General features: G+C 39.9%; 1 protein-coding gene across 3 annotated transcripts in view; it reads left to right on the plus strand.

Annotated features, from left to right (window-relative positions):
- BRF1 (BRF1 RNA polymerase III transcription initiation factor subunit) overlaps positions 1–14,684 on the plus strand; it is a 227,001-nt gene that overhangs the window by 40,297 nt on the left and 172,020 nt on the right. For 2 of the 3 annotated variants that reach the window (XM_067554936.1, XM_067554937.1), the window contains exon 3: positions 4,876–5,049. In XM_067554936.1, coding sequence (XP_067411037.1) covers positions 4,876–5,049 — 174 coding nt within the window. Of the gene's footprint in view, positions 1–4,875; positions 5,087–14,684 lie in introns of all 3 variants that reach the window. The other variant, XM_067554938.1, reaches the window with a different exon arrangement.

Genomic DNA, 14,684 nt, shown 5'->3' on the forward strand with positions numbered 1-14,684 from the left:
TTTAGAAGAGTTCCTACCACCTGCAGAGTCCCTGGAGATGACGGCTAGCAGACAGATGGCACTGCATCAATTTGTACTCCATTTGTATTGAAAGGTTTTACATAACATAGAAATGTAGGTTTTAGTGTTTAAAACAAAACAGAAGTTTAGATTGTGCATAAATTGATGGCTTTTGCCTGGGAAAATTACCTATGGGCAATGATTCAACTGCTGTAACTTTGAATTTTCTTCAATTTGCTGATTTGTCAGATTTATTGTTGTTAAATGCAATTTGGTTTGTAAGTTCTGTAGAGCAAGTTCTGACATTTTTGGTATAGCTGAAAAATACTGTCTTGTAAAATCATGGATAAAAACAATCCTTTCTAAAACACTCAGATCAGTACAGTCGTAAGCAAATTTCCTCTGCCTAGAATGATCTAGGAGTGACGTAGAGGGGGGTGGAGTAAGTGTACAGATCAGCAGTAATGTGCCATCTGTTGTGGGAATGGTAACAACTGACTTATAAATGTAGACATGCATTGTAGAAATCACGAAGAATAATTATGCCATTTTAAAATGTGAATATAAATGTGATCTGATGTAAAAACATTGTCCAAACAAAACAGAGATTAAAACCAAGCATAAATAAACTTTGATAGTAGTGAAGAGCAATGTACTGTTATGATCAATAGCTCTGTCTTGAAGTGCTTGGAGTGATTTCTTTTCTTTCTAATCCTTTAATGCCAGATAGCTAAGGAATACCTTTCATTAAAGATAAATGTACGTTCACACTTCTCACTAGCAAGACAGCCTTTCAGCTGGTTAAGGATTAAACATGTATTAATTTTCTCAGCCGTAAAATCTTCCTGAGTGGAAAAAATATCAGACAACAGAACTTCTGTTAAAAATGTGCTTTTCAAAATTAATCATGGATAACCTAAATTAGTTTCAATTAGAGCAATCAATCAGCCTTTTACAGTTTAGTGTACAAATTCTGATTAACACAGTTTAGTTTGAGGAAACAGCATCAGCAGAGCATCAAAGGATGGAAGTAGCAGGGATTTCCTGAACCAGGGCTGGGAGCAGCGACAATGGAGCAGGAAAAGTCCCAGCGATGGGTCTTACCCTCTCCTGTTGCACCACTTAGATGTCCGTGTTAAGCTGCTTTTTACTGTTTGAACTCTGGATGTTTTTTCACTTCGTATTGGTTGTATGATACAACCTCCTCCACACACTATGCACCACTCCATCCTTTCCTTTCTCTCCCCTCCCCACTTTCAGGTCCTCTCTCTCTCTTGCTTTATTTTGTCTCACCTCTGTCTGAATAAGTTATTGATTAAAAAAACCAAAAAAACCCCAAATCCTCCTTTTCTTCCCTCCATACCCCTCACCATCAATCACCTTCCTCCCCAGCACTCAAACTCATATCCTGGGAGTTGTCTTTGACTCCTCCCTCTTCCATGCCCCCCACACCCACACAGTGTCTAAGTCCTGCCACTTCTCTGCATCATTTCTACAGTTTGTCCTTTTCTTTTTAATACCTAAAATTCGTGTGCCAGGGCCTCCTCATCTTCTGCTTTAATTACTCTTCCTCAGGCCTTCTTGACGTCCATATTTTCCCTCTCCATGTCATAGAAAATGAAGCCAGTAGCATCTTTGCCTATTGTTCTAAACACCTCTGTCCCCAGTTTGAATCCACTAGCTCCCGCTTCAGCTTTGCTGACTGTCATGCCCCATCTTAACTGAAACAGAAGTTTAAAATGGGCACAACCTGTTCAGAAAGTTAGGGAAAGAACTGAATTGAGTAGTGTGATTATTGTGATTGAAGACCTATGGAGAATGGATACATTTTTTGTGTGATTTTAATTTACTTTCCTACCACTAACATAGTTGGATTTGACAGTTAGTATTTTGGGAAATATTGTCCAAAGAGGTGGCATTATAGGGCAGGGGTGAACGAACATTGCATAAGTTGGTAGAGTCTTTGCATGTAAATAGTGAGGCCAAGAAAACATCAAGCCACCTCTTTGAAATGAAGAGCAAGTAGGATGGAGAGTTTGAAATTTTTTTACCCGCTTGGTGGCAACTGTGAACCTTTCACTATTGATAAATCAAACAGAAATACTCATGTTTCAAACCACTTTAAATTATGTCAACTATACCATGTTTACCAGGGGAATGGAATTCACTCTTTTGTGAGCTTATGGGATTTTGTTTTTCATTGAAGATGACTTATGCCTTGTTTTCTATAATGAAATAGGAAGCTGGTTGCAAAATGTTAATAATATGTTTGAGGACTAAATCATAATGTAAAAAGTAGAAAACACTTCCACCTCCAGTGCTATCGGTAGGGGCAAGGACATCTCCAGCATAAAGAGTTGTAGCCATTCCCCAAGATTCTCCTCCTTGTCCTATGTTTCCTGCATTGCGTGAAATTGATACTTTTGAAGATGTATTGCAAGTATTCTTGCCTTAGCACCTTACTTTCCTATGTGGTGCACTACCAGCAAAATGTGCAAAAGTAATCTGAAGAAATGCTAACACACAGAATTAAATCTTCTGCTAGACCCGCAAAGATTATTGAATAGGGTGTTCAGTAAAAGACCACCTTTCCCAAGTGGTTTATCTTTACAGATCACCGTTTTGTGTACATCTCAAACACTCTGGCACTTGTACAGTTGATGCATTTCAGTGATAGATGAGGTGGTGGTTACGTATGTTTTACGTTTTGATGTTGGGTGAAAATGTCTTCTATAAAAGTGAGTTAATTAAACAAACATGCTGCTGACTCTACACAGGCTAGATTATGCTAAATTCTTTTTGCACGTTTAAAAATAAGGTTAAGAATCAAGAGACTACTAATGGTGATTTTGGGGTCAAGGGCTGGTTCAATGGGGAATACTGCTTTTGAAGGAACATTATAAAGCATCTTGGGTTACTATTGTTTGAAAATTAGTTTGTCCTCCCCGCGTGTGTGTTTGTTTGTTTTGTTTGTTTGTAAGCCAGTAGTTTAATTTTGGGAGAAGACTGTATTTGAAGTGTTTTTGGCTACCAACGACCTGATCCAGTGCCCACTGAAGTTCTTGGGAAAACTCTCATTAACTTCAGTGGGCTTTGAATCAGCCCACAATAGCTTATTGGATAGATGTCTGAAAAACTTTGGGAGATTAAAACTGTCCTTTTTCTCAAACCCCCCCCCCCCCCTTTAAAAAAAAACAAAAAAAAAAAAACCAAACCTTTTCTCTCCTTTGTTTGAAAGTTGTGTGCATGATGTTTTGCTCCTTGTCTAATACACAAATAAGATGAAACCACTCGGGTGAGGCATAATTTCCCAGAGCACCTATGGGCTGTCTCCTTGATGAGTGCACACAACTCCTAATTTGTGCAGAGGGGAAGTTCACATAGTTCTGGGGTTCTTTATTTATGTGCAACTTTCGGATTGGGAGGAGTTACACTGAACCTTAGCTAGATTTCTGGGAGTGTCTTTGCTGGAACCATGTCAGAAATTTCTTGTTAACAGAAGGTTTTTCAGATATTATGCACCTCCCCTAATATATTGTCAGTTGTGCTTATGTAAGAAGTGCCTGATTAGCAGGTTTCACAAAGTAAAGAATGTACAGATGTATGTTTTTATTTTTCCGACAATTATTGTGTTTTCTCTGTTGTCTGAACTGAAAAACTGGATAAAGCCACATGGCAAACATTTTACCCACCTCATCAAATAGATGTACAAGTTTAACATCTCTGTGAAATTAATGGATGCATGTTTCCACTACACATTCTTGCAGGAAACATCTGTCTGTTGTATTGAATTAAATTTTTTTTTAGTTACTGATTGACCCATTAATTGTTAGTGAACCCAATGCTTTTCATCATGACTTCTCCCATCTTTTTATTTTCCGCCAAGTCATCTGCACATTCCCTTCTTGGCATGGTTTCCTTTAGCTAGAGCTTTGAGAGAGGGCTGGATCTTGCTTTCCACATCTGTCTTAGTAGCTTCCTATTATGAGTCATCTAAAATATTTATCTTCTAAGGGTGAAGGCACATTTGTTTTTCTGAATCAATGTAATCTGGCAGCCAAACCTTAAATGAAGCCTCTGCTCTGAATATGTTCAGAGGAAGGAAGTTCTGCTGTAACAGTGACAACTATGGTACAAACTTCGAGATAAGCTGTATAAGTTCTTTTCCTTATGGTTTTGGTGTGTTGTTAGGAGGAACCACATAGTTCATCAGTTTTTGGTGAATTGCCACAAAATGTAGAATTTGTTTGCAGTTAAGGTCAAGTGTACCCACATTAAGGGTGGGGGATTTTTTTGTTTTTGTTTCTTTGTTTTTTAACAAATTCATCTCTAAAGCCGAGCAAGTGCCGGATTCAAGATCTTTGAAACATAATTTTCCTGTGTTTGGAAAAGTACCTAGCACATTTTAGATGCTATTTCATCCAAATGACGTGTAGACCTCCATTTTTAATGTTCACTAATATTGTTGCCTCAAGTCTGGGTGCCCAATTTGAGAACTATGCCCTGATTTTTTTTCAGAGGTGCTGAGCACCTAAAACTCTGGTTGACTTCAGAGGGCTGCTTGGTCCCTCTGGAAATCAGGCTAACTGTCTCAAATTGGGTCCCAAAAATAATGGACATATTTGAAAATTTAGGATATAAATTCAATTGTTACATAATCTAGGAAATTCTTCTTTGTTCAAAATTACATTTACTGTATTATATGCTGCCTTAGTCTTTCTGTGATTTGTTAAAAGAGAGACATTCTTCTGCAACAAATGCCAAGTAACTTGAATTTCTAAGCAAAGTTTTTCTGAAGTTTGGTCCTTTGTTTAAAAAGTGGATTAATTACAAAATTGTTTGAGTTCTCTTCTTCTTTTTTTTTTTTTTTTTTAGGGAAACGTCAAATTCACCACTTGGGAAATCAGTTGCAACTCAATCAGCATTGTCTTGATACTGCCTTTAACTTTTTCAAAATGGCGGTGAGCAAGCACTTAACCCGGGGGAGAAAGATGACTCACGTAATTGCTGCATGTCTCTACTTGGTGTGTAGAACAGAAGGAACGCCTCGTATCCTTTCGCTTCTGAGCAAAATGAAGGTTGTTGTGTTTTACCTACATGTCCAAAAATATATCAGATATTTGAAAACTTGAAAAATCACTTTTCCTGTGATGTTAATGAAAATCCACTTTCAGAAAACTAAACATCTGGTCTGACCTTTCTTTGTCCTTGAAGAGGTAAGTGTTTGGGACCAAATTTTGCCTCTGGTAGGTGAACATAGTGAGGTTAATGGGAATTGGGCCTGTGTATCCAGAATGGAATTTGGCCCTTTGTAATTTGTCAGCACTTATAACACCCTAAAAGTAGCTTTAATTTTCCTCACTTCTTCAGACTTGTCTGATGCATCTGTATGGTCTTATCAGCTGGTTTCTGCCGGTCCCAAAATCCTCCATGCTGGGGTGCAACTTTCTCCAGCAGAGTTGAACTTTGATGCAGAGAGTGCAGATAATTTTCCCCTTGTGCAGTGGAGAGACACTGGTTCTGCTCTGCTAGACTATCACAAGGGGTGGTTTTGGTGGATCTAGCTAAGTGCTTAAAGGGCCCTTATCCCTGCAGTATGTGAGAATCTAACAATCAATGGATTTATCCTTTCGGTACCCCTGTAAGGCGGTATTATCTCTATTATAGATATGGAGAAAGTGAGACACTTGGTAGATTAAACATCCTGCTTAAGGTCAGACAAGAAGTCAGTGACAGAACCAGGAAATGAACATCGATTTTATGAGTCCTGGGCTAGTGCCCTGTCTTCTAGACCATCCTTACTTTGGTCCCACAGCGGTATATGTCAAAATTATTGTTAATTTTAGATACCTATAAACGTAAACATTCTTATTTATATTTCTCTGTTTAACAGACACAGGAAATAGGAGCAAAACAGTAGCATAAAATCAAGAAAGCCCTGAAGAGAACTTATGTACAATTTTAATTAACTGTACTTCTGGGTCAAAGGGACAACACTCACATCATTAACAACTTTGTAGATTCAGTTTTTTAATGCTGTTAATTTTAACTTTTATATTTTTCTTTTTTGAAAATAGACCAGTTAATTTCATTTTAATGTTCTATTAGATCAGTTTTTTTTTCAGATATTATAATGAGTGTTTTAGAAATAGTGACAGTTTTGCAACTGCATTGTGATAGTTCTGCAGCAATTGAGTTGCAAACACTGCAAAATCTTTTGTTTAAAAATGGAAATAAAAAAATAGAGCTCTCCTATTAGACTTAGTTAGGTTAAAAATGTCATATTAAAAAACCTAAACTTTAGGCCCAATTTGACTCAGTACGAGCACTTTAAAGCCAGGATTTGTTAAAATGTTGTGTTGTGTCAGCCTTTTCTCACACTTGTAAAAAGTGATATTCTACAGTTATGAAGTGAAGCCACATAATGGTGACAGAGCAAGGACATGTACAGCTAACGTTTTTTCTTGATGGCACTATAGTATCTAAAATGTACCAAATATTTTCAATAGCATGGCTGCAATAAACAAACAAGCATTTTATAGTACTATTGTTGTCTGTGTAACAAACTGTTGATGGTTGCACTTGAAAACATAACAAAAATTAGCTAAGTTTAAAACATCAATCTTGAAAAAGTTTCCATTTGTAATATGAAGTTATATGCAACATATCCTGCAGTAATTGACTCTTCAAATACCTAAATGAATCTCCCCATTTTTTTCTTTTAATTAAATGAAGATAACTTTGTGTGATAGTCTACTATAAAACATTGTGGTGAATAAGCCCGTAAAGACAAGCTCAGTCTTTTTACTTTAACATCCCAGACTACTCTCTTTTCTCTTGTGGTTGTCATGACGTATGTGGCTCAGTTGTCCATGTGGTAGTTTTAAAAATATTTGACACAAACTTTCAGTCAGTAACTGTCAGAGTTGATACTAAGATTTCAACTGTATTGAAAAGCTCTACGGATCAGAACTGTCTGGTTTGAAAACATGAGTTCAGGTTCTCGTGTATAATGTGCCTGCCTTTTGCCAGGCCATTAGCTTCTTTTATTTCAGAAATAGTAACTCACAGTTGAGAATAAAATCTGGTACTGGACATAAAATTAACCATTTTTTCACTCATATCTAACCTTTTGTTTTGAAACTTGAAAGTTTGTAATGCAACTTGGAAAGGCATTAATATATATATATATATATATATATATATATATAGCCAGTCTGTGAGATTATATCCATTTAAGGATATTGTAGATTATTATTGATCTGTTAGATTTATGGTCCCAGTTAAATCAGGGACACACCATACCTGGCATAGTACCAATGCATAATAAGAGGCAGCCATGCCCCAAAAAGCTTCACTCTAGGAGGACCAAAAAGCTGATGAAGGGAGCAGGAGTGGAATACAATGTATTGACAAAGTGAAGATATGGACTCAGGGTGTAATACAGACAGGCAAAGTGTGAGAGAAGAGGGGTACCATCAATACATGTGAGTATTGTGTCCAGTTTTGGGCCACCCATTACAGAAAGGATATGGACAAATGGGAGAGAATCCAGTGGAGGGCAACGAAAATGATTAGGGGACTGGAGCACATGCCTTTTGAGGAGAGGCTGAGGGAACTAGGCTTGTTCAATCTGTAGAAGAGAAGAGTGAGGGAGGATTTGATAGTGGCCTTCAACAACCTGAAGAGGGGTTCCAGGGAGGATGGAGCTAGACTGTTCTCAGTGGTGACAGATGACAGAATAAGGAGCAATGGTCTCAAGTTGTAGTGGGGGCAGTTTAGGTTGGATATTAGAAAAAAGTTTTTCACTAGGAGGGTGGTGAAGCACTGGAATGGGTTACCTAGGGAGGTGGTGGAATCTCCATCTTTAGAGGTTTTTAAGGTGTGACTTGAAAAAGCCCTGGCTGGGATGATTTAGTTGGGGTTGGTCCTTCTTTGAGCAGACGATTGGACTACATGACCTCCTGAGGTCCCTTCCAACCCTAATATTCTATGATTCTATGTGTAATATTTATATACTTTTGTTAGATTTTGTTTATATCTTGACAGATTGAATACAATTTTAAATGAACAATCTGTCCATTGTCAAATTGCTAATTTCATATAGTCATCATGGAAGAAGAGATTTATTCAGATGAATTTAGAGGAGAAGATGAAAGCATTAGGGATTGCTTCAGAGAGGGCATTCTATCTGTAAGGAGCAGCATGGAAAAAGGCACCAACGCAAGATTTTCAAAAGTGATGAATGACTGGGTGCCTCAATTTTTTCTGCCCAAGTTCAGACACCTTAAAGGTGTGTGATTTTTTAAAGAAATTGTTGGACACCCTTCTTAAAGCATGTCAAGTTGGGCATCCAAAATCACTAGTCATTATTGAAAATCTTGGCTGACGACCGTGGACAAGTGGGCAGATTAGGTTAGCATCATTGGCAGTGCGGGGAGGGTAGGAGGTGAGAGGATAGAATGGCTACATAGGGAGTAAAAAAGCTGTTAATGGTTTAGAAAGTAATGCTAAGAAATTTGAATTTCATATGTAGAAATGGAAGTCCAGTGAAATGATTGTGGGAGGGTAGATGGGAGCAGGTTGCAATGTTTGAGATGTGACACTATGGAAAGTGGCCACCCCAACACACCCCCTCTTGACTGGCTGTGGTGCTGCAGCAACAGTTTCTCCCACTATCCTTTGGCCTATTCCGGCCATAGGAGAGTCCTGGCCTTCCAGCCAGATCACTTTGCAGAGTCCTGCCCCACAGAGTCCTTTACCAAAATCCAACAGAAATGTATACTAACCAAACCTTCAGTCCAGCTGGGCTCTGTGGGCAGCCACCTAATCACCGGCATGCCTTTGATACTCTCCCCCTGCGTAAGGAGAGGCTTCTGTGCCTCAATCGATCCCATAGCCCAGAGGCTGGCATCCTCCTTTCCTTACTCAGGGGTACCAGCAGGCTACAGCTCCTCAGGGCCCCTGCCTTCACTTGAGCTTGCAGCTCGCCTGGGCATTAGTTCTGCTGTACTATCTTTGCAGTCGTCTTTCAGACTGCTTACCAGAGAAGGGGAACCTCTCCACCACCTCTCCTCTAGGTCTCCTTTGCTCAGTTCGGTTCACTCAGCTCTTTATGGACACAAACCCTGCTTTCCGCCAGCTGGGCTTGATTCCTAATTAGGCCTGGCCCACCTTCCAGGTTTTGCAGACGGGCTAATTGGGCTCATATTAACCCTTTCCTGGCATGTGTCGCAGGGACCCCCCATCACAGAGTAGGGAGTGTCTTTGTGATGTTATGGAGGAAGAAACACAGATTTGAACAAAGCCTGGATGTGATAGTTGGGGAAGATGGAGTCTGGACCAAGTTATGGGTCTGGGTGGCAGGGCGGATGTTGGTGGTGTCAACGGTGACAGCACTGAGAGAGTGGTGTCAATTTGGGAGGAAAGAAAGAGTTCAGTTTTGCCCATGTTAGGTTTAAGTTGGTGGAAGAGAGTGCATTTGTCTTTTATGCTCTCCTTATTAGCCTACCTCTTCTATAATACACTTGTCATCTATGTACAAATATGTCATCAGCCAGGCTATGTGGTGATCTTTTAGGAAAATTCAGGCCAGATCTAATAGTACAATGTGAATTATGGCTGACTAGATTCCAGTCAAAAACAGAAAAAGTAAAGTTTTTGTATGCTACACATTTAATTTTCTTTATTATTTAGTTAAATAATTAGAGTAACGTTAGGTTCACGTAGTATGATGCAGTTTTTAAGTAACACTTAGCAAACAAATCTGTGCTGCTTGAAATAATCCAGCCTAAAACTATTGTTTGTAGCTCATGGGTGAATTTATCAAAATGGATAAGATTTTATCCCACAGCACTTTGATTCATTGTTCCATTTTTCAGTGATTCAGTTCTTTGCTCACTGTACATGCAAACCTTCAAGACAGCAATAACGGGCCTTTATTAAATATTTTTTTAAAACGTTTCTCCTTCTCCATTCTAATCTTTTTGAAGGGAAAGTGGCTTGCTAGTTGTTAGCTAAACCTGGAAACTGTAGCAGCATTTAGATGAATTGCATGTAGGAACTTGTATTGTAATATTCCTCTAAAATGTATCTATACTATTGCTGTGAGCTATAAAGAGAACATAAAAAACAAAACAAAAAAAGGTAGTGGTTTTAAAAGTTCCAAAGTAATGAAGTCTGGAAAAACTGGTTATCCTACCAGTAGGGCCAAATCCTGAGGGGAGCCGAGCACAGCCAACACCCACTGACTTTAATGGAAGTTCCGGGTGCTTGACAGTTTCAGAATTTAGACCTTAATTTGCTTCTTGGATTGGTAACAGACCTCACTTTTTTCTCTTTAATGTTTTGAAAAGCTTTTTCACCTCTATATATCTGGTTGAATGGAAACAAAGCTTTTTAGCTGTTGCTGGAGTTCCCAAGAGAGCTTTGGAAGAGTCAGACTTGGTTTTCGATTGACTTACTGGTTAGTCTGTGATCTGTAGTTGGCCCAGAGGTCATTCAAAAACAATGAGGCTTGTATAGTATTTTCCAGGTGGAATATTAATTTGTTTTAGTCAAGGGATGTTTCATTTTGTCCGTAATCCTTTTCGTTGTACATGAAAGCTTTTAAAAATGCTTCAATATTTTGTTTAATATTTTTCAACTGTACTATCCACCCCCTTGTTTTGTGAATAACTTTTGTAGGGTGGATGATACGTAAAGTGGGATGTTCTCTTTTTGTTTTTAAAATCTCCTTCCAATTTTTAAAATTTTAAATTATTTTTCCTTAGGAAGACATGTCCTTTGTTACAGACAAATCCCAGTCCATTATAGAATAGTAAATATAGGCCACATTATCTCTTCCTGCCGCTTTTAACCACATGAGGAGACTTAGTGGGGGTTCTCTTGTGGAGATGTCCCTGTGTCGGCCTGTTGAGGTGGATTGCAGTAAAGCTGACTCCAACCCTGTCCTTATGGAGGTCCCATAGCTCTGATGCCCAATGACCTCCCTGGTAGCATAGCTCCATAGAAGAGAGAGGGTTCTACATCTTTTGGTTCTATTCACTTTTTCTAATAAGTTCCATGGCACTAGATGGGACAATGTCTGCCCTGCCCCAGTTCTGGCTTCCTATAGTGAGAACTCTGGAGAGTCCACAGGGAAGGTAGGGGTGGTGGATAGTGCCATGGAATCTCCTGAGCCCCCCATCCCTCCTGGGAGGATCCTTGCATGGATCTCTTGGGGGGCATAATGTGTACCTTGATGAATTTTTGTCTTTTAGAAAAGTTTCCATGTAAATATGCAAAAGTAGCTAACTTTTTAGTAAAGAATCTGGGATTGAGAGCACTGAATAATCTTCATTCGGTGTAAAATTTCAATCTGTGTAACTTCAATTCTGCCTTAATATTCCAAATCTGTTGCCAATAGCATGCTAATGTCATGCCAGTTTGTGGAAGAGCTGACTATCTATATCCCAAACAGAATAATTAAGGTGTAGTTAAATTTCCAGGCATGTATTAGTGCTTTGAGTGTACTATTTTTTTTTAAATACCTAACATTCTTGATGAACACTTGGGAGCAAAGAGGTAGAAGGGGAGAGGGGAGCCCTTAGGAGTAATTCAGGATGCAGGAGCGGAAGGCTGGTAGGAAGGCTTGGCTTCTCCACGTGACAGTGGGTTCACAGCAGTGTAAATCCTCTTTCAGACCACAGAAAGCTGATCAGGTGAAGCAGGGAGGGAAATGCTAGTGCTTTTCTTTACACCCCCCCAGATTGCTCTTGTGCACCCCCCACCATTCTTCGTATCTTTGGTAAGGAGTCATAGGCATGAGGACATGTAGGGACGTGGGAGAGAGAGTGCTGCTGGGATGCCTGAGGGAGGCTGCCATGAGCAGCAGGGTTGGAGTGGACAGGGGATACTCAAGAACAGCTCTCATTCACTCAGAAAAGTCAGGGGAAGCATTTTCTTCAGTGCCTTCTCCACCCTATGAATCTTCTGTAGAGTTTGCTGGAAGGGAGACCCACAGCTGTGAACTACAAGGACCATCACAAGATCTGCAGGAAGGACTGGGTAAGAATTGGCGAAAGGAAACTTCCTTTCTTTCCTGTGGACCTCCTGTGTATCTACGATACTTATATGGCCCTCTTACCATAGTATCTGACTGCCTCCTCATTTAATGTATTTATCATCACAATGTCCCTGTGAGATAGGTTAGTACTATTTCCAATTTACAGATGGGAACTGAGGCACAGAGTCTGAGTGACTTGCCCCAGGTCACACAAGAAATCTGTGGTGACCTGAGCAGGGACTTGAACCAGGTCTCCCAAGTCCTAGGTTACTGTCCTAACCACTGGATTGTATTTCCCCTCTGTCGTTTGCAGGAGGATAGAAACCCCGGTGAAACTTGTTGGATCCCTTATAATGCTCATTTGTCCCCCTGCCAAGTCTCAGATGGTTTGGTAACCCCACGATGTGAGCCTTTGTTGGGCGGCGAGGGGGAAATCTTTTTTCCCCACGGACACTTTGAGGTCACAACAAAGAAAAGGGCATGATTTCCTCTTTATTGGAAATGAAAAATTAGGTCTCCAGCAATCATTTGACCTGCATTAAGTTTGCTGGAGCCAGCAATTCCTAATCTTCCCAATCAAAAACTTAACTTTTGACATTAGACTTCCCTACCTAGGATCACCAAAGTTTTGTTGTATGAAATCACTTAAGCCAAGTTTTATTTCTTTTCTGCTATGTGGGTTTTTTAGTTACTAACTTCAAGATTAAATAAACTGAATCCAAATTATTTTTTCTACATAAGTGTTAAGAGTAACATGTACAGAAGTAAGAGACTCCAATTGGCTGGAGACCATAATGTTTGAGTTACAATATAGATGTAACTATTGTTTTTGTAAATGTTATAATGGTGATATTTTTATCTCTTGAACCCCATTAGGCTTTTCTTTTTGTGTACTAAAAATTGGCAGAAAGTTACTCTTCGAACTCTGAACGTCACCATTTTTATGGTACGATAATTTGGAAACCTTTGTCCAAATCACTTAAAAATTTGTAGAAAAATTCTACTGTGGACCCAGATCTAATGATTTTTGAGGCCAATATTACTTTTTTTGGGGGAAAGTAGTAGGGGGCCAATAAAGGAAAATATTACCATATTAAATGTGGAATGGCTGCTGTGGCCATAATAAATTACATGGGATGCATACTGGTGTGTTTTGCTAATGCATAGAGCTACAAAATCTGTGTCTGCATCCAATCCCTGATCTGCAACATGGTCTGCGGAAAGCAGATATCTGCAGATTTGCAGGGCCCTGGATATAAAATTTGGATCTTTATCCATCCATGATCCACAAACGTGGATATCCGCAGATTTGCAGGGCTCTACTAATGCATGGTATTTCCAATAGCTTTTGTATCACTCCAATGAAACGTGTGTGTGTGTGTGTGTGTGTGTGTGTGTGTAAGTGTGTGTGTGTGTAAGTGTAAGTGTAAGTTTAACTGTAAGTAAATTCAGGATGGACAGTAGCCAGCAGCAGAAACAGAGAAATCCTGGTCCCACCAATTGGGACTACTGGATTTCAGCAGCAGTGACCATCACCCCAAAGGTGTTGTACCAAAAATCTGTCTCCTCTCTTGCTTCTAACAGTGGGGACTGTCCTGCTTAGAGAAATCAGTTTAGTTTGTGCTTATTGTACTGTAGGCACCCTATTTTGTAATACTTCCTTGTGCTAGTTGGTGGGGGATGAGAAGGATTTGCTGTTTCCTGTCAGCATTGAAGATGGTTAAATCTCCCTTTCTTTACACTGGTTCATTTGGCACCCAAACCTGGCCTGTCCCCATTATATGTGCCAGTTGTTTGAATTTGGTCAAGACTGTTCCTAGATTTTTAACTCTGTCCTGGGAAGGAAAAGGTCTGCTCGTTCTTGTGGCTCCCTGGTTGCTGCAGTTTGTTTTTAAAATAGTCAGTCTATGGCCACCCAAGGGGCAGTTTTCCACCTACCAGATTAGCTGGCTCAGTTCTCTTTCCAGCCATGCTTCACTATCAGGGCTGTTCTCTGCTGCTACGCTGCACTCACAAATGGCATCAAGAGCAGAGTAGCTGTCCAGGCAGTGAAAAGCAGCTGGGGAGAACATGCACTAAGCAGCAGCATGATTTCCCATTCTTCCCAAAGTGATGTAGGAGATAGGTAGTGGGTGTGGAGGAGTGTCAGATACCAGGCGGGACTACACTGGGAACTCACATTGGCATTGCTACGTCTCGCAGGGGTGTGAAAAACCCATGCCCTTGAAAGACGTAGTTATGCAGACCTAACCCCTGGTGTAGAGAGCACCAAGTCGCCAGAAAAATTCTCTCGTTGACCTAGCTACCTAGCTCTCGGGGAGGTGGATTACTTATGCCTATGGGAAAACCCCTCCTGTTAGCGTAGGTAGTGTCTACACCAAAGCGCTACAGCGGTGCCGCTGTGCGGTATAAGTGTATACCTACCCATAGTAAGTCGTATAGGAAAGGGGCAGAAAGAAGGGGGAAATTACTGGGGCAGATGATGAAACCAGGTTCTAGTGTCACTGGCAGACGTGCATATTCTGGTGCATCTTAGATTATTTATAGTGCCTTTTTAATTTCCCTTTGAAAAAGAAAATTACCTAAAATGCACTGGAATGAATAGAAGTGTTCAGCACCTGGAAGGTTGTGACCCTCA

The sequence above is a fragment of the Emydura macquarii genome, unplaced genomic scaffold (assembly GCF_026122565.2).
Source record: "Emydura macquarii macquarii isolate MOO-44397 ecotype Brisbane River unplaced genomic scaffold, CSIRO-AGI_Emac_v2 contig_1551, whole genome shotgun sequence".
Classification (NCBI taxonomy): Eukaryota; Metazoa; Chordata; order Testudines; family Chelidae; genus Emydura; species Emydura macquarii.